The 20,799-nt window shown below is 39.6% G+C and overlaps 1 protein-coding gene across 1 annotated transcript in view; it reads left to right on the top strand.

The window, feature by feature from the left end:
• The window catches only part of NRXN3 (neurexin 3), a 1,892,810-nt gene that overhangs the window by 555,910 nt on the left and 1,316,101 nt on the right, over positions 1-20,799 (top strand). Inside the window, exon 7 of the mRNA XM_027844705.1 lies at positions 1,770-2,153. Within this exon, the coding sequence (XP_027700506.1) occupies positions 1,770-2,153 (384 nt within the window). The remainder of the gene's footprint in view (positions 1-1,769; positions 2,154-20,799) is intronic.

Here is a 20,799-nt window from a genome sequence, read left to right as displayed (position 1 = left end):
GGGAACCCATTGAAAGAATAGGAGAGAGAAGACTTAGAGGGGATATGATAGTTGTCTTCAAGTACTGACAGGGCTGTCACATGGAAGAGGGATCAGAATTTTTCTCTTTGGCCACTAAGAATAGGACTAGGAACACAGGCAGAAGGTAAAGAGAGAAGATGTAGAGTTTTTCAGTCAGCAAGCATTTTGCAAGTAACAATACCAACAGCAGCAACAACAAAAACAAGAACTATTTCCAGACAAAGCTAGCATTAGGAGGTACTGGGATCCCATGTTCTGGAGATTTTCCAGAAAAAGTCTAGGTTAATACTTGTCAGGAACACTGTATAGAGTACTCTTACTTTCCTTCCAAGGCTGTCTTTCGTTTAGACTATCTCTTATGTAGAATTATTTCCATGTTATTTCTACCACTAGAATATGAGTTCCTTCAAGTACAGGGTATTTTTGTCTTTCTCATATCCTTATTCCTACCCTATTTCCACTTAGCACAGTGATTGGCACATAGAAAACATTTAATAAATGCTTATCGACTGACTACAGGGTATGCTTTCAACTATAAGATTCTGTGGTTCCATGGTTCAGTGACTTTTTGTGAAAATCAAAGGACTATTGCATGCCGGAGAAGATAATCAGCCTTAGAGATAGAAAGATTTGGGGTTCAAATTCCATCACCTTTGACTTGTATTGGCTGTGTGACTCTGGACAAGTCACTTAATTTCTCGATGTCCCAGGCAACTTTCAAAGACTATAAATTGAAAAGCAGGTGCTGATATGCACAGGTAGTGGGAGCTTTCTCTTGGGGAATTCCCTTTGCCAGTGAAATCAAAGGTCCAGTTCCTCTAAAATAGAGGTTTTGAATCTGGGATCCATTGACCATCCATGGAATCTGTGGATAGATTTTAGGGGATCCATGAATTTGTTTTTTTAATATTTTGATAACTATATTTAAACATAGTGTTTCCTTTGCAATTTTATGTATTTTTATCTTATATATTTAAAAACATTATTCTGAGAAGGGGTCCTTAGGTTTCACCAGACACCCTAAAGAGTCTATCATGACGCAAAAAAGGCTAAGAACCTTTGCTCTTAAATTTTCTACCTCCTCTGGATATTTTGGTGTCTATTAGAAGGGAACAATTAGATAGTTTCTTAGACTCGACCCCATTCACAGTAATAATATTTACTCTCAGAGGAAGAAGCGTTACAGAGGAAGAAATCCTTAATCTAGAGACTAATTATAATGGATATTCTATTACATCTCAGCTGGTTTCTGAATTAATCAATCAGAAAGAAAACTAGGAAAACTTCCATTTTCATAAGGAGAGTGGATCATTTGCTTCAGTTGGGCATTATTAAAAAGAAAAAAAAGTTAGTTGACATTTAGTTTGAAGACAACACTGCTGACAAAGCCTCAGTTGGGAGGTATGCTGAGGTGTGTGTGTGTGTGTGTGTGTGTATGTATGTGTGATCATGGGTTTGCATTGAGCCACTGATCAGCACTTAATGTAGGTACTTGTTACCAGGTCACTGAGATTTCTCCCAGCTCCCACTTTACCCTATCTCAGCTGCCAAAGGCTGGAAACAGTCCCATGAAGAGTATCCTTCCTACTTATTATCATTGTATATTGTTCCTTTACTGGCAGGCCAGGGTCTAGTCTCCAGGGCCCACCTACGTGGTACCTTTTGTTTAACTCACTGAAGGTCTGACGTGCCTGAGCTGTCCTTCAAGCTGCTAACTCATGTCTGTTTCCCTTTCTTCCTTGTCTTAGGTACCATATCAGTGAACAGCAGGCGTACCCCATTCACAGCCAGTGGAGAGAGTGAGATCTTGGACTTGGAGGGGGATATGTACCTGGGTGGACTGCCAGAGAACCGCGCGGGGCTCATCCTCCCTACAGAGCTCTGGACCGCCATGCTGAATTATGGCTACGTTGGCTGCATTCGAGACCTGTTCATCGATGGACGGAGCAAGAACATCCGGCAGCTGGCAGAGGTGCAGAATGCTGCGGGGGTCAAGTCTTCCTGCTCCAGGCTTAGCACAAAGCAGTGTGACAGCTACCCCTGCAAAAACAATGCTGTTTGCAAAGATGGCTGGAACCGCTTCATCTGTGACTGCACTGGCACCGGCTACTGGGGGAGAACATGTGAGAGGGGTAAGTCTCCCCTCCGCAAATGGTTCCTGTCTTCCAGTAGTTTACAATCTAGTTCTAAATGGAGAGGCAAGAAATACATGAAACCATGAGAGGACAAATCAAGCACTAAGTTTTGTGTCACAGATTACAAATTCTATGTACAAATGTAGGAAGTAGAGTAGAATTGGAGGGAAAAAAAATAAAGGGTTTCATCCTCCAAAGTCATTGATGAGTAGGCCTGATTAAGTACTAGAGAGTTGGTAGTGGGTTGCAATCCTTTACCAAACTATGGGCTTTAAACTGGATCATCTGAGTCCATTACATTGTAAACTCCTTGAGAACAGAAACTGTTGTTTGCCTCTTATTAATTGATTTTCTTTGAATGAAATACAAATTTCCCATATGTCATTTGGTAATACTTGTACTATGAGAGCTGGGAAATCTTATCAGTCTATAGGATAAGAAGTATGGAAGAAAGATATAGAGATAATGTACTATATCTTATAGAATTTAAATATTTGATTTAATTAAAATAATAAAAAAAGGATTGATTAATGGGGGAAATGACCTGGAGTTCAAGTAGATGTGTTGGGACTGGCTAATCTGCCAAGTTATAGCATTTCTTCAGATTGCCCTATGATGTGATCTACTTCTGGTAGAGTAGTGACTCAGTTGGGAGTATAGGAATGTTATTTGTCTTTGGAGATGCACCAAACAGTTTTGGTACCAGTTAGATTGCTCCACCTCCTTCAAAGACAATGAAAGAGCTGAAGGTCACTGCAGCCTTCTTTCGTCTTTGTCTCTGGATCCTGCATCAAGTAGCATAGCCTGCACCAGCAAGGTGTCTTCAAGATCACTTTCTTCAAGGGCAAACCAATGGGAGTCAGTCCAAGATTTGCCAAATACAGTGTAAAGTCACTGCACATTTTTACATTGTCACTTCTGACTAGTCATTAAAAAGGAGCCTGATTGGGGATATATGAGAGACAATTATTGCCGCTACAGTGCAGCCAAGATGTATCCATTCTGGGCCAAATAACAAGGAGCTTAGCAAATATAAGACATTTTGATCTATATGCTGCAAATCCCAGGTGATTGCATCAATTGCTTTTTGCCCCCTGCATTATGTTTAATATTATGCTCAGAACAAACTGATAGAGTACAAAAATAAAGGCGCCCAGCTTAATAAACAAAGGAAATGGAAATTCCCATTGGTAACATTTTCTTCATTGAACTCAGTTTTGTGGGGGTTATATGACATGGGGATAAAGCCATTTTTCTTTGGGTTGCATCACTTGCCACTTGTGTGCTTTTCTTGTTCCACCTTCCTATTTATGGACCCTGATGCCAGTAATTCTCCCTATCTTGTTGGGTTGGAAGGGTAAGAAACTTGTAAGCCATTTTGGAATAGAGGGTATTGCCCCTCCAGAGAATGTGATAGTCTGTTCTCTTTGTGACTAGATTTTGGTTGATTCTTCTTATTTCTTGAGGGAGAGAAATGAGAGACTGGGGTATGGCCTGCTGTACCTTAGAGTACCTAAGAGGAAGTCAGAATCTATGTGGAAGCATTAGGGCATTCCCGTAGACTTTTTGCTATCAATAAATAGGTATACCATTCATGCTGCACCTCTTGCCTCTTACCTCTGCTTTAGAAACTGAGAGGAGCTGGAGTATGGTCATGGACATACCAATATTTCCATGGGTTGCTATGTCCAGGTGATCCTGGGTATGGAGAGCATACTACACTGAGTCCACACAATTGTCTGTAGTGACCTCTTGAGCAGTACCAGTCATTTGAACTTGACTAGCCTACTGTAATTCTTAAGGATGTGTGTTCCATGAAGTTGCTCTCATAATCAAGGATGCCTATGCTCTACAAATAGTTGACTAGTCATTAATTTGACCTTGCATGTCCTATTATTCAATAGCAGACTTTGTCTCATCACTTTGATTTGACCAGGTTTGTAGGTTATACTGTATACTTAGGATGATGTAGAGTCACTGCATAAAAAAATACGATGTCATCATCTATTTCAGTGGTCCAGCAATAGCTATTTGATTGGTGGTCTTTTGATCCTTACTCAATGACATAAAAAACTGTAGGCATTTTTACTGCCAGTTTAATTTGGTTGAAATTGTGATCTATAGATATCAGGCCAGTGGACACTATGTGGAAGCAATTCTGGGTTTTGTCTTCCCACAGAAGCATTGTGGCTCCTGTATGTCTGTTCTGCAGATGTCTTCCAAGGAGCTGTAATCAGCTCCAAGAGGCCCTGGGGCCATGAGTAAAACACTCTCTTCAGTGCTTATGTACCTAACATCTGTGGCAAATTAGCTCGATTGAGTTCTAGAATCATAGAATATTTGTGCTAAAGTGAATGAATAAATGGGAAACCCTTTATTAAGTTCTTATTATGTACAAATCACTATGTAAAGCACTAGAGATACAAATGGAAAATCAATATAGTCCCTGTTCTCAAGGACCTTATATTCTAATGGGGTAAACAACACATGTGAGTTTACAGGTCTAAACTTAAAGCAAATTTAAGCTCTGAGAGGTGAAATGATTTACCTGAAGCTAGAGAGCTATGGGGGCAGGTAGGTGGTAGGTTCAGTGGATAGAGTGCAGGGCCTGGGGTCAGGAAGACTGATCTTCATGAGTTCAAATCTAGCCTCAGACACTTACTAGCTGTGTGAGTCTGGGTAAGTCATTTAGCCCTTTTTGCCTCAGTTTCATCATCTGTAAAATGAGCTGAAGAAGGAAATAGAAAACTACTCCAGTATCTTTGCCAAGAAAACCCCATATGAGGTCACAAAGAGTCAGACACAACTGAAAACAACTAAACAGATAGCTGTTACATACTCAGAATCAGAACTTGAGCCCGGGTGGTTTTTGCATTTCATTGATCTAGGTTTGATTTTGTGTTGAATTAAGAGAGGCATAGTTTTTAGGAATGAGATGATAATTCCTCTCTACTTTTCCCTAGCTAGACCCTAGCTAGGGTGTTATGTTCAGTTTTGAGTGCAATAGTTTAAGAAGGACATTGATAAACTGGTTAGAATCCAGAGAGGGGCAAGCTGGATAGTGAAGGGCTGCCTATAATAATCCATGTCACATGAAAGCCGGTTAAAAGAACTAGGGATGTTGACCTGGATAAGACAAGATTTACCACTGAATGGAGGGCAAGTGGAAGAATGATGGCTTTTTTTCCGATTATTTGAAGGACAGCCATGCTGAAGAGAGATTAGACTTACTCTGTTCGGACCCAGAGGGATAAGTTGCACAAAGGCAAATGTAGGCTTGTAAGCCTATAAAAAGCCTATATTTTCCCAGGAAGGAAAAAAAAAATTCTTACCAAGAAGAGCTGCTTGAAAGTGGAATGGGCTACCTTGAAAGGTGATGAGTTCCCCTCCTTGAGGGTCTTGAGGTAGAGACAAGATGAGAAATTTCTAGGACATATTATAGCTGGGATTAATTTTGGGCATGGGTTGACCTAGATGACTGCTGAGATCCCTTCCTTCCAACTTTAAAATTTGGGATTCTGTATAATATTCTTGTAGGTTAGATAGATTTGTTCTATTTCACAGCTATAGCTGCTATCTCTATCCCTGGTCACCTGTTTTATACATTCATAGTTATCCTATGGAAGTATCAAGAGTGCCTTCAAGGTTGTCCAGCCCCTGGTTGTCTAGGATTATAATGGGGACATTTGGAAGAAGAAATAGATTTCGGAAGAATGATTATGAACTCCATTTTGGACATATTGAGTTTGAGAAACTAATGGAATATCTAGGTGGATATATCCAATAGGTAGCTAAATATGCAAGATGGAGATTTGGATGAGGGATTAGGTCTATACAAACAGGTAGGTAGGTAAGTAGGTAAACAGACAGACAAAAGGACAGATTTGAGAGTCATCTGTATAGAGATGATAACTGAATTTCTGGGGACATATGAGTTCACCAAGGGAAGGAAACATGAAGAAAGAAGATACAAGGACCTTAGGGGGTACAACCTTATTTAGGATGTAGGGGAGGGATGATGATCCCATAAAAGAGACTGAGAAGAAGCAGTAAGACAGGTAGGCAGAGAACTAGGTAAAATGAGTACCATAGAAGCTAAGGAAATAGAGAGTAGTGTTTAGGAGGTGGGGGTGATCAAAAACTAAAGAGAAATCAGTGAGAAGGACATTGAATTGAGCAGTTAAGAAGGAACTGATAACTTTTGAGAGAACAGTTTCATTAGAGTGTGAAAGGTTAAAAACCTGGATTTCAAGGGATTAAGAAGTGAGTGGTGGTCAAGATAAAGTAGAAACAATAAATATAAGCACCTCATAGGAATTTGGCAGTGAAAGGGTGGAGAGATATAGGACAATGGCTTGAGAAAGCAGTGAGATTGAATGCAACCTTTGTTAAGGCTGCAAGAATCTTGGAGCCAGTAGAGAGGGAAAAATTGAGTGAGTGTGTGTGTGTATGTGTATATGTGTGTGTGTGTGTGTGTGTGTCTGTGTGTGTGTGAGAGAGAGAGAGAGAGAGAGAGAGAAAGAGAGAGAGAGAGAGAAAGCGAGAGAGAGACAGAGAGACAGAGACAGAGAGAGACAGAGAGACAGAGAGAGAGGAGAGGGAGAGAAGAAAATTAATAAACCTTTTTATAGGGTGCCTCCTATTTACCAGGCAACTAAGTAGCACAGTGAATTGAGAACTGAGTCTGGAGTCAGGAAGACCCGAGTTCAAATATGCCTAGCTGTGTGATCCTGGGAAATTCACTTAACCTCTCTCTGCTTTGTAAAATGAGGATAATAGTAATACCTACCTCACAGGGTTGTTGTTAGTATCAAATGAAATAATAATTGTAAAACCCCTAGCACAGTGCCTGGCATGCAATAAGACACTTACAACCCAGATACCAAGACAAAAATGAAACAGTTTTGTCCTGATCAACTGTGCAGATTCCTGGAGGAAATGGGAGGTAAGAGAACCAAGGGCACAAGCAGGGCATTTGCCTTAGCAAGAAAGACTATTTCTTTTCCAAAGACGGGAGCAAAGGAAGAGAATAAAGATTAAGATATAGAAGGATTTTGAGGTGGATAAAAGGGGTCTCATGATGAATAGCCTTGATTTTCTCAAGAAAGAAAGAGACAAGGTCATTGGTTGAAAGAGGAGGAGAATAAAGGTGGTGTTGATTGTTTGAGAGGAATAGCTAAAGTATGGAATCGCCACTGTGAAGAACATGCTGAGTATCAATAAGGTAGCAATATATAAATTTATATACAACAGTAAGAATCTGGTTGACATTAGAGAATATGTATTTGTAATGGGATATTTAAAGACATTTGTGAAGACTTCTTCAAACACCCCTCAGCAACTCAGAAGTAGGAACATCAAAGGTGGGCTGTGGAAGTTAACTAGAGTGAAAATTGTAAGAAGATATGGAGTCCAAGGGTGGCTGGTGGTGCATAGTTGAACTAGCATATTACATGTAAGGCTGAGATTATGGAAGGAGGTAAGTAGGGCCAGAGCAAGGATGATAAATTGAGAGAGGAAGGGGGGTAGAGATATTTGGAAGTCCTGATTAGAACAAAAAAATAGGTTTAGGAGGAATTAGGCAAAAGAAGAAATGGAAGTTAAGGGAAAAGTGTGAGAGTGAAAATGCAGAGTTCAGAATCATGGAGATGCAGTAGTTTGGAGTGATAATACAGTCTATGGCATTACCACCCAGAAGAGTTTCTGAGGTAGAGAGACAGTGTAGACTATGAGGGTTGAAGAGGTCAATGAACTAGGAGGCCAGTGTTCATGGGGTCACCAAAATGAATAGGAAGATTGATGTCATAGTAGATAGAAGGCTAGATTTGGGGACATGGAGACCTCAGTTCAAATCCTGCCACAGACATCTCCTCCTTATGTGACTCTGGACAAGTAACTTAACCTGTTAGTCTCAATTTCTTCATTGATAAAATGGGAATAATAATAGTATTGGTCTCAAGGCTGCTATGAGGATCAAATGAGATAACCTAGTTAAAGTCTTTTGCAAACTAGCTACATAAATGTTAGTTACTATTATTATAGCTACCATTTACATAGTTCCTTAAGGTATAAAAAAGTACTTTACATATATTAGACATCACATTTTGACTTCAGTAACTGAATCACAGGGATGAGGTTGAGAAGTAAAAATTGATTAACCATGGAGTAGGAGAAAAAGAAGAGATAATAAACGTATGGGGTAAGGTGATGCAATGATAATAAATAATAAGTAAATAAGGTGATTAAATAAATAAGGTGATGAAGTGATAATAAACATAGGGGTAAGGTGATGTAATGATAATAAATAATAAGTAAATAAGGTGATTAAATAAATAAGGTGATGAAGTGATAATAAAGGTAGGGGGTAAGGTGTTATAGTGGAGGGCACTGACTACTTCTCTCCATTGTCCTTTGCCACAATCTCTTTGAAGGTTGGAGCTGCGGCCAAGGTGAGAGGAATGGAATCAACGGTGATGGTAGTGGTGCCTCCTCTATCCTCATCAGTGGCATGCAGCATCACCACTGCCCAAGCAAGCACTTTTGTGTGTGCTGTGCCTTAATGTAACTAGCAGTTATAGGGAATCTAACTTCATGATATCCTCTCTAGAAAAACACATAACACTCAATGGAACACAAATGGAAAGCCACTCAGACAATCAGACATCCTAGAAGTTGACTGCCTTGTTGCAAAGAGTTTCCTTACTTTCTTACTTCTTTTACAAAACAATCATCTCTATGGTCTGTGGGCCAGTTTAGAAGCACTGGCCCAGTCTGGGCAAGTTTAGTTTTTATAGGCTAGCAGAAGACACAACCTCAGATGCAGGGAAAAAAGTGAGAGACATCATCAAGGTTAATGCCAATGCCTATCCTCCTGCTCTTCAAATCAGTTGTCCAGCTTTCCTGATTTGGGTAACAGTCTGGGATAGGGAGATTGAGGATGACTATGTTTATGTGTCATCTAAAAAGGATTTAAGAGGGAAGGATGTGGCAGAAAATTCCTAGTTGATGAAGGAGCATGGAATCTCGCTAGTATAAAGTCTGCTTCTGATGCTTTTAGAAAGATCTGGGCTCAAATCTTGTCTCTAACACTTAGCAAGCATTGAACCTCATTTTCCTAATCTATAAAATGAGAATAATCATACATATAATGACTGCCTCATAGGACTGTGGTTGGGATCAAGTGAGATAATGCAGGTTAACTTTAAAACATTAGTTATGGAAATATCAATGACTATTTTTGTTAATGTAATTATTCAATGACTAAATGAGAGGTTTGGAGCATAGTGGGGAAGAAAGGAGGAAGTAGTTCTCTGTCAGCATGGGGTGACTTGAAACTCTCTCAGGTCCTAGAGAAGAGGGAGGGAGTGTCTTGGAACTCTTTCCTGTTTTGCCCAGTGCTATGTCCAGCTGAGCAGCCTCTATTCCCTGCAGTGCCTCACACCACTTAGAAGAAGGCCAGCACCTGCTGCTGGCTGTGTTGTCTGGCAAAGGCTGGTTTGTGGCTTACATTTTATACTCAGTACCTTTATTGCAACATTTTCTGAAAGCTGCTTAAGTGCTATCCTACATCTGCCCATTGTGTCTGCAATAAGCTGAGATGCTTCTAAATTATGTGACATCAGCACTTCAGAATCACAGAGCAAAAGAGTATTATAGGCTTAGATGCTCCAGGGTTCTTCTAGGAGAAAAGAGTCAGAAAACAAGCTCTCCTCTGTACACCAAGCAAGTCTGAGTGTGCATTGATGGTCTGTTCCTTGGTGATCTCCAATTTCAAGCAAGGATTTTGAAAGTAATACAGCAAAGACTCAGAGCATATGGATTTAGATCCTGCTTCTGATACCTTGTACCTAGATGACCTTGGGTTTCAGTTTTCCCATTCTCAAAATGAGGAAGTTGGGTCTCTGAGGTCCCTTCCAGTTTCAGATTGTTGATGCTATATTACATTGGTCCCTTACATTTATCATTACATCAACCAAGTTTTAACAAATGGGAAAACTGATGGTATTGCCTACTTTGTCTTTTTTTAAGTGTCCAGTTTTGAATCTAAATTGAAGGATATTTTCATTGGAGACTAGAAAAAAGCATAGCTTGAATTTCCCTTCCTTCTATCCTTTCTGGTTGGCCTCCCTTCGTTTTTCACCATTGACAGACATCAGTGAAGAATTGGCATATATTTTTCCTGTCCTTGGGAACAGAGAAAATGTAGACTCTAGCCAAAAAATAAGGTAGGTTTTTCAAGACTTGATAGAACTTGTCTGGTCCAGTAAAAATCAGGCAGTGAAATGATCTTGGGATTATAGAAAGTTAGACTTAGGATCTTATCTAGTGCAGCTACATAATTTTTATTTATGAGGGAACTGAGGCCCAGAGACATGAAGGTCAAGGGGAGGAACTGCTGTTATTATCCCCATTTTATAGTCTAGGAAACTAAGGCAAACAGACTGACTTGCCCAGGGTCACACAGGTTTGTAAGTGTCTGAAGCTGTATTTGAATTCTCTTCCTTCTTTTCTTTCCTGTCCCTTCTCTCCTTCAAACAGTAAAGCACAGTGTTACCTAGTCCCCTTCAGAGAGGACATTGGAAATGAGTGAGGAGTTTAACAGGTACTCAGGGTTGGGAGCTTGGTATTATACTCAGTCTTTGAAAGCATCCCCTCCCTGTGTTGTGGGCTGACAGGCTGGCTAATTCTAGGCAAGTGGATGAAATCATTCTTGGAGGAGATCATTTCATGGTCTTTAGCATGTTAAAACCTTTGCAGCAATGCATTTTCATCAAAGTGACAAATCTCAACAGCGGCTGCTGAGGGGACAGTAAATCAGGGACCTAATAAAATTGGACCATTAGCACACTCTCCTGCCTCTTCCCCCACCCAGTCAGAAAACCCAAAGCATTTAAGATATCTATCTTTTTCTTCTCTCCCCCATTCTCCTCATGCTCCTTTCCCCTATAGCTTCCTTTTTGCCTCCTGCTGATATTTTAATATTGATATTTTACATGGGTGGCTTGCTGCCTAGGGCAACAGATGGGCCTTGGCCACGGCCAGGACATTCTATCTCAGCTGGATCCATAATCTATATTGTAAAGAAGAGAAAACACCTCTGATGTGTAGTCTCATTCTCCCCACCCCCAATGTGATGCCTTCATTTCTGGGTTTGGAGATACTGGCTGACTCTCAGTGTCCTCACACATGGCAGAAGCCTGTTTTTCATAGATACCCTTGCCTATGGCCACATGTCTGTACTCCTACTGTCACTATTACAGTATTCTTTTTTAATCACCTCCTTGTAATTAATTTTTTTTTCCTAGAGTGACTCAGAATCCTCTAGCACCCATGGAAGCTCCATTTCTGGATACCTGGAAAATAAGGTTAATGATGAGAGCAAAGAGAAGGAAAGAACTTATTTGTGCTTTACCTCTTCTACCCCTCCTTCTTCCCCTCTCATCTTTGTTTTTCTTTTTCTGATGTTCTGTTTTCTTATCGTAAGCTATACATTGGACAGAAACATTCGGTGAGTGATTCTGTGCCATTCAGCAGTTATGTACTCCCCATTAAGTGAGGAGACCAGGGATTAGTGGGGTTCACATCATCACCCAGGGCTTGCCTCCCTTGGGCTTGTAGGTTTATAACATCCTATGTGTGGTTGTTATGGAGTGTGTATATGTGCTGTTTTTCTAATTTCTTAACTATGTGTCTGGAGCAGGATAGAGTAGTCCATTTGGGACTTAATTGGTTTGTTTTCTTCTCCAGAATAGTTCTAGGTTGAATGGGGCACTGCATGTTTTAGCCAAGCAGAAAGAATGCTGAACTTGGTATTAAGGAGGACCTGGGTCTCATTTCTGAGATTTCTTGAGATCTCATTTCTGTTTCTTTCTGGCTCTGGGAGAGCTACTTTATTCTTCTCTGAACCTCAGTTTCTCCACCTTAAAATGAGGATGACAATGCATATGATTTGGAGGCAGCTTGGTGGAGTAGATAGACAACTAATCTGAGAGTCAGGAATACCTGGGTTCAAGTTCCACCGATGACTATTAATTGGGTGGCTCTGCACAAGTCACTGAGCTTCTGAGTGCTCTCAGGAAACTCTCTAAGACTATAAACTGCAGAACAGGTGCCGGTCTGTATTGGGAGAGGGAGTTTTCTTACCCAGAATTCCCAATAACAGTGAAATGACAGATTCAGTTCAAATACTTGTAGTTTTTACCTCACAGTGTTGTTGTAAGTATTGGTAATTAATTAATAAATTAATAAGTCTCTTTTTGTCCATACTTCCTAGTTAGACCAAGTGACTGAAATTCATAGTGTGCTAAGTATCAGCAGACAGAAAAATCACTTTTTTTTAAAGTTTTTTTTTTTAAATCACTGAAACACCATTAGAAACCTCTGTTCTTACAGATGGGGAAACTGAGGCCCAGAGAAACTAAGTGACTCATTCACAGTCACATCACTAGTCAGTAGCAGAATCAGGATAGGAACCAAAGTTTCCTGAACTAGACCAGTGCACTTTCCACCATGCCCCAGAACCTCCCATTTGTATTTTAAATGCAGTCAGGAATAAGTGAAGCAAGTGTTGTTACCAGATCTGATCAACCATGAGTAGCCACATGTTGGATGCCTGTGCACACAAACTTCAACATTTTCTGCAAAAGCTCAGTGGGCCCTTGTGAGTTTTCCATGTAATAACCCTTTTATTTATTGCAAATAAGCTAGGCAATTAATTCACAGTTAGGGACTTATGGCCTGGAAAATCTCATTATCTAAACCCTACATTATTGACACATCTGTTTAAAAAGAGATGTTTAAAGAAGTGGTCCGTATATCCAGATTCTTGATCATCTGCATGAGCAAGGAGGGAGCCTCTTTAAGTTAGCCTGGGGATATGTACAGATGCCAAGGCTGAAATAGCCACTAGCTTCCCAAGCCAGGTACATTGGCATTGCTAGTAATGGGGGAGGGAGAGAGGAAGAGGGTTGTTGGGGATGATAAGAGCAGCATAGCCATATAATTTAAGAGTTTAGGGATGTGGGCTATTTCCTGTTAACTTCTTCTTTCCCTCCTATTGTTCTGTCCAAACATATACACAAATAGAGCTGGCCTTAAGAGTAGGTTCATTCATTCATTCAGAAAATGAATGGCGTGATGCAACTGATTTCAAGGTCTAAGAAGGGTCCCAAGTTCCCCTTCTCTCTGACTGAGGATGCCTATCCAGATTATTTTCCTTTTTGCTTCAGTATCCCTGTTAAAACGCAAATTATCACTTGAAAGGGGAACACTTTGGACTGCTATCTGAAATCAGGGCCTGCAATTATACCCATTGTGCACAGAATATATATTATGTAATGTATTATACTTATTAAAATATGTCTACATATATGAACATATACATGTACATACATATGAAAGCATATTTTAATATGGGGTTGAGTACACTGGGTACCTGGGAGAATGACCCTCCAGGTTGGAAAAAGACAAATAACAAGAGAGATGGGAACCAAACCTCTGTCTACTTGACAGCTGTTAAGGGTGACCATGTATAGACACATATCCCAGAGAAAACAGAGTACCTGTATCTAGATCATCAAGTACAGTATTTGGAATGGGATTCTTTGTACCACCCACATTCTTCTTCTACAGGTATCTGGAAGACCTAATGTCCAGAGAGAGTTTTGTTTTTTTTGACGTTTGTCATGCTCTATCTCTTAATTTGGTTCATGTGCCATGAAAAAGCATGGGCTTTCCAGAAGCATGCCATATAAAGTACTTGGTTGCTCTGAGATCTTTGTTGCTTTCATTTCCCTCACCCACTCTGCCTGGAAAGAGGCCATATTCAATTTATCATGAAGAGAACAGATGCCCTTGGCAATGATGAAGTGAAATTGGTGGGTGGAGAACTGACCAAGGAGGAGCAGGTCAAAACATCATGAGGAATCATTCCAAATATTTAAAATAACCTTATTGACTTTGGGGTGCTGGTGGTAATATCTTGGAGACTAAGTTCTTCTTCGTATTCTCTTTCTCTCTTTCCCTGCCTTTTCTCTCTCTTCCTTTCATTCTCTCTCTATGATCTCTACCAATTACTCTCTCTTTATCATGTTCATCTTCACACATAGGATATACACACACAGACACACACTGCTTTCTCCATTCTTTCTCTCTCTCTGATTAGTACAACTCAGTCATCTTGAGGTTAGAGGTAGGCAATCATCCAGCCCTCCCATCTCATGCCATTTCTTTGTCTTCTTTTTTTCTTCTTCTTCTGTTTATTTCCTGGCAGTAAATTTGCCATTAATGACTGACTTTTTAATGACTCCCTTCCCACATGGAGATGTGAAGTTGGCTCTCAGACATTTTGAGTGATGGGTGGGTTGCTGAAAGAAGAGATCTTGCTGGTATGGATTGACTTCTTAGAAAAACTGTCTCTGGTGGCAGGGACTACCTTTTCGAGCCCTTGCACATTGTCCACCCTGGCTGGTTGCCTCCTCTTAAGCAGTGATAAATGAGAAAAGGGTCTTGGCAAAAGACAGTGATGATTCTTTATGATGATTCTTCAAAACCAGGTGGCTAAATTATAAGTGTAAATGACAGAGCAGTGAACACAGGATATAAATCCCTACTTGTGGAGATGATTTGGCTTTAAGAGGACCTCTTTTTGCCTAATATGCTGTGCCCCCAGTAGACTTGCAATAAATGGGAATTGATGTTAATGGGCAGATGATCAAGAAACATTTCCCTGAGAGAGGAAGAGGTGCCAAATGAAATATTTATTTTTCCATCTTTGTTTTCTCCTTCCATGACTTTGTTCCTCCCTTCTTTTCCTCTTCCTTTCTTTGTGTGCTCTTATCTTTTCACTTTCCTCCTTCCCTCAGGAATACACAATTTAATGTCTTTTCTCCATCTTTTATTTTCTCTCCCTGCTTTTACTTACTTTACTTATACCACCGTCCCTCTCTGAAGAACAAATTGAATTTGTCTCATTTCCTTCTGCAACACAGTAACACTCCTGGTGACTTAGAAGAAGTGATTGTTGTAATGAATCTTGACTTTGGCAAGGCTTTTGGTTTTTGTCCTCATAAAATGCTCATCAATAAGCCTAGTAAATATGATTTCTAGACTACATTACTGTTAGAAGAACACACAGCTGGTTAGAAGGCCATTCAAAAAGAATTGTCATCAGTGATTCATTGTCAAAATTAAATGATGCGTTATAGGTCATTTTCATCAGTGATGATGGAAAGGTGATAAAAAGAAAGTAACCAGTATGAAGGTTTGAGGGGTTGGATCTGGGAGCTTTTAGGAGCCCTTGGAAAATCTTTGTTCCGGCAAGAAATTATATCAAACATGGCAAGCAGTCTGTATTTTGTCCCTGCAATGTTGCAATAGATGGTTGTGAAATTCTTTTCTAAGTACAAAGACCACACTGATGTCTTTACCTTCTCATAGATGCTACCTCCGTCTTCATTCCCCCATTATCTTCTTCCTTTTCTCATTTATGTTTCAGTTCAATACTTCACTAGGAATACAGTTGCTTGCTTTCAAGTTAGGCTTCTAGATCAGGTTTGGGAACCAGCCTTGGCCAGAGCTGTAAGTGTGCAAAAGAGAATGTCTGTCTGTGACCTTTATTTTAGAAAAAAAAAAAGTAGAGGAGATGAAGTCTGAGAAATAGCTGCAGCCAATTCCACAAGGTCAGTGGCTTCAGGAATTAAGCAAGATGATTAAAGATTGGTTTAAGAGTTGGCACTCTGAAACATTAGTTTCAGGGAGTACAGGGACAGTGGTTTGGTGAATGGAAATTTGTATAAACAATTCAATAATTATGTGGATAGAACTGGGTCTTTACCTTATGAGATGGTATTATCATTTTTTTTCTGACAGTTTTGCCTCAATAGTAGAGAAAAAGGAACTTGGGGAGTTGATTAGCCTAATCTCAAGTCAACTTTTTCCATATTGACCTTGTCTATTGCAATCTAACTGCTCAGGATGACAACAACTGTTATATACTACTTTAAGGTTTGCAAAAATGCTTTGCATGTATTAACTCATTTGATCCTTGCAAGAACCTTGTAAGGAAGATGCTATTATATCTCCATTTTGCAGATGAGGAAATTGAGGCAGTGAGAGGTTAAGTGATTCATCCAATTCATATGCAAGTCATCCCCTTTGTGATGTCATTGATCCTCTTGGAAGATGAAGGATGAACAATAGGACAATGCCACACAGCTAGTAAGTGTCTGAGGCAGGATTTGAACAAGGCCTTTCTGACTATAAGTCCCATGCTCTATTCTCTGTGCCACCTAGATACCAACATTTACAGATTCCCCAACTCCTTTTGGCCACTACAACATAAGTACTGACAGTAGAGTTCTTCTTTCCTGTACTTATCCTCCTTCACCCAGGAATAGAAGCACATGGAACATCTCCCTTGTGTCACTGCTTCTGCAGCTGAAACTTAGGGTCATATACCAACTCAAACGAAGGATCAGTAGAGGAAAGAATTCTAGCTACAATGGTGACCAAGCAGTTTTAGGTCTAAACAAACTACAGAATCATCATTTTCTGATAATATGGGAAAAGGAGGATCTGGTCACAGAATCATAGAATTCTAGAGTTATAAGGACATCAGAGGACAACTCTTCAACCTGCACCTGATGCATATTCTCTTCTTCCACTCTGACAAGTGCTTCTCATTCAACCATTGTTTGAAGGCTACTAGCAGGGGAGAACCTACAATCTCCCTAGGCAGCCCATTCCACTTAGGGATAGCTCTAACTGTTGAGATGTTTTCCTTATATGAAATTGAAATGTGTCTTGCTGCAATTTCTATCCATCATTCCATGTTGTGCCCTGTGGGTAAAGAAAAATAACAATAATCTTGTTTTTTCTTATATCAGCACTTGAGAGGCTTGAAGACAACTATCACATGTCTCCTAAGTCCTGTCTTCTCTATGTTAAACACCCCCAGTAGAAACTAAGTTCAACTACTTCTTCTGTGGCATTGTCTTGAAACACTTCATCTCTCTAGTAACTTTTTTCTGACATAGTCTTCCTAAAATGTGATATTCAGATATGCGCACAATAATGTAGGCATTGTCTGACCAGAGCAGAGTAATTTGGGACTATTGCCTGCCTTGCTGTAGACATTTCCTCTTCAAAGCCTAAGGCAATTTAGCTTTTTATGGCTGCCAGACCACACTGATGACCCATATTAAGAGTTTAGTATTAGGGTCATAGATTTAGAGACAGAAGGGATGCCAGAAGCCATGGCGTCTTCATTTTACAGATGAGGAACCTGAGGCACAGGACACTTAAGTGACTTGCCCACGGTCATTCAGTGCCAGAGGCAGGATTTGAGCATGAGTCTTGACTCCAATATGCTACCCTTCAATAGCACTTTGAACATAACAACATAATAATTACTCTAAAATCGATTGATATGGTTTAGTGAAATCACACCAGAAAACTTTTCTACTGTCTTAGCCTAGGAATAAAAAGTATAAAAAGAAAACTCTTCTATAGGTCCCTTCAACACTAGAACATGCAAAAACATATATCTAAGATAATCAATTGCAAATGTAGTACCTCAGATCCATTGATATAGCTCCCTTCCCAGATACATATAGGTCTGTGGAACTGTTCAGGTAATCTATTCAAATTCATGATTAATAAACTTATTTTCCAGGTAAAGTGCTCTCTGAATATGCTTTGTCCATCTTGCACTTGTAAAATTGCCCCCTGTTTCTTCCTATTTCAATCTATTACCCATAGAGCTGCTAAATTAATATTAATTTTTTTGGTGAAGTAATCGGGGTTCAGTGACTTGCCCAGGGCCACACAGCTAGTAAGTGCCAAGTGTCTGAGGCCAGATTTGAACTCAGGTCCTCTTGACTCCAAGGCCAGAGCTTTATCCACTGTGCCACCTAGCTGCCCTATAAATTAATATTCTTAAAGCATAAGTCTTATAATGTTACTTAACAGCTCAAAAAGCCTCAGTGGCTCCCTATTATCTCTAGGATAAAATACAAACCCCTCAGTTTGACATATAAAGCCCTTCACAGTCTAGTTCCAATGTTTCTTTGTAGAATAATTTCACATTACTCCCCTTCAGATACTATGTTTCAATTAAACTGGATTACTTGTTAATTTCCATATGCACTAGTCTCTTTCTTGCCTCATTGCATATAACTGCAATGAAAACTTTCACTTGTAGTCTCAGTCTTTTGGAATCCCTACCTTCCTATAAGTCTCAGCTGCAGCTACTTCCTAAACAGGGCCTGCTTTCTAAATACTTTGTATCTACTTTGTACATATTTTACATTTCCTAATCTGTGTTTATCTCCAGTAGAACATAAAGTTGTTGAGGGCAGGGAATGTTATAATGTTGTCTTGGTATCCCCAATGCCCAGTATAGTACCTGTAATTTATTAGTTGATTAATAAATTCTTATTGAATTGCTGAAATGGTTTTTTGAACTCAAGATCATTTCTATTTAATTTCATCTTACTAGATTCATCCCAACATTCTTACCTGTCAAAATTCTTTGGGATTCCAACTGTCATCTAAATTGATAGCTATCCCTTTTAGCTTTGTGTCATTTACAAATTGGATAAGCATGCCATCTAAGCCTTTAACCAAATCATTGATAAAAGTTTTAATTAACACACAGGCTGTGGCAGATCCCTTGAGTAACCACTTTTGGAGTTCAGTCATTCAAACTTGTACTTAAAGGCTAATCTAGGATGACCTGTTCTTGATGACAGTATGCTAGTCCTTTATCACCCAAGTCATTTAAAGTTAAAATAACAATAACAACTCCACCACCTCCTCCTCCTCCTCCTAGCATGTATATAGTGGCTACTATGTGCCAGGGACTGTGCTATCTGCTTTACAAAAAATATCTAATTCACAACAACCTTGCAAAATAAGTGCTATTATTATCCCCATTTAATTGTTTATTACATAGATGTACGAGAAAAAATATAAGCATTAATAAGACATGGTGCTTCCTTTCAATATGCCTACAGGTTAGTAGTAGTGGTTAGATATGAGCAAAGAGCATAATAGGAATTATAATCTAAGAAATATGATAACGATGATGATACACATTTTTAAAGCACTTTAATATAGCCACATAGGTAATAAGTGTTAGATTCAGGATGAAAATCCTGGCTTTGTAGTGCTAGCTCCCATGTTCTTTTCAATATGCCAGGATGATGGACTGAATATAATGTTTTAGGAAGTTAGTGAAGAGATCACTTCTAGCTTGAAATACTTGGAAAACATCACAGGAGAAGTGGCATTTGAGCTGAGTCTTGCTAGGTGAGCCTCAGGGAGATGGGTCTTCTAGGCATGGAGAAGAGCATGAGCAGGGGTCTAAGGTGGTAGACTGTTGGAGAAGTTCAAAGATGGTGATCATGATTGGTTCAGTATTGCTGAATCATAGAATATATCAGGGGAAATAATGAGACACAAATCTTGATAAGTGGTTTGGAGTCAGATTATGGAAGGTTTATGCCAGGCTCAGGAGTTTGGGCTTTTTTTAATGACAATGGGGAAACATGGAAAATTTCCAAGATCACCAGCATCAGACCTCTTCCTTGAGAATTGTTGAAATAAACATACCCAACTCTTTCCCTGGGGAGATAATGGATAATAATAAGATTAGAACTATTCATTCCACATTCAAATCTGCTTCAGATTTGCCACATTTGTTTGTTTTTCTTCCTCCTCAGCTGTGATATAGCTGAGTGATAACAAAACTCCCCTGATAGCTGTTGATTGGTGGACACGGCTTTGGAGTTCAAGACTGTAGGGAGCTTTTCTACACTATGCCTTGTTTCTGAACATGGGCAGAGCTTTTGAAATATCAAATGTATAAATTTAGAACTTTTTGTCAAGTTGCAATGTGCTGCACATTAACTCTGTATATTTGGAATTGTGCTCCATCTAAAGGGGTTTAATGAACTAGTTTCCCATTGGAAGATGTGGTACTCACCATAGAGTTCTGGTACTAAGATTTTGCAGTTGTGGTTTGATTTCAGGCTCTGGATCAAAATCATTGGCTCTTGGGCACCTGATTCTTTGTATAAGATTCTCTGGATTACTAGAGCATTTATGTCTGGTAGTGATCATTACTGCCTTGTGTTATTAGTTATCTTTCTGTGTTAATATATTTGCTCTCCAATAGACCCTAAGTTTCTTGAGGACATGATCTGTGTCTAATACTTCTTGCTGTTCCTCCCAGTACTTAACATAGTACCCTATGGCTAATTAATGCTCTGTAAATATTTGCTGATGATCTTAACAATGAGAAGTGAAGAGCAGTGACACCTTTCTTTCTTTTTCCTTCAAATGTCTTGTAATATCCCCTTTCTACCATCCCTTCAGCCCTTCTAATATCCTCACAGTCTGTACCTGTGGTTATGGTCTAGTTTTGAATCTCAAAAATGAACACATAAGGGAATGTATTTGATGAAAAAAAAAACTCTCTCAGATCTGACTTAATTATTCTGAGAAAGACTCATTAGACAATAAGCATGGTTCTTCTTCCTGCTCCTGCTCCTATTCTTCCTCTTCCTCTTCTCTTCTTCTTCTTCTTCCTCCTCCTCCTCCTCCTGTCCTTTTTCCTCTCCTCCTCCTCCTCCTCCTGTCC

This window comes from Vombatus ursinus, unplaced genomic scaffold, assembly GCF_900497805.2.
Source record: "Vombatus ursinus unplaced genomic scaffold, bare-nosed wombat genome assembly UNPS02014945.1, whole genome shotgun sequence".
Taxonomy (NCBI): Eukaryota; Metazoa; Chordata; class Mammalia; order Diprotodontia; family Vombatidae; genus Vombatus; species Vombatus ursinus.
The sequence above is the reverse complement of the archived record's forward strand: the minus strand, read 5'-3'. Positions and strand labels throughout refer to the sequence as shown.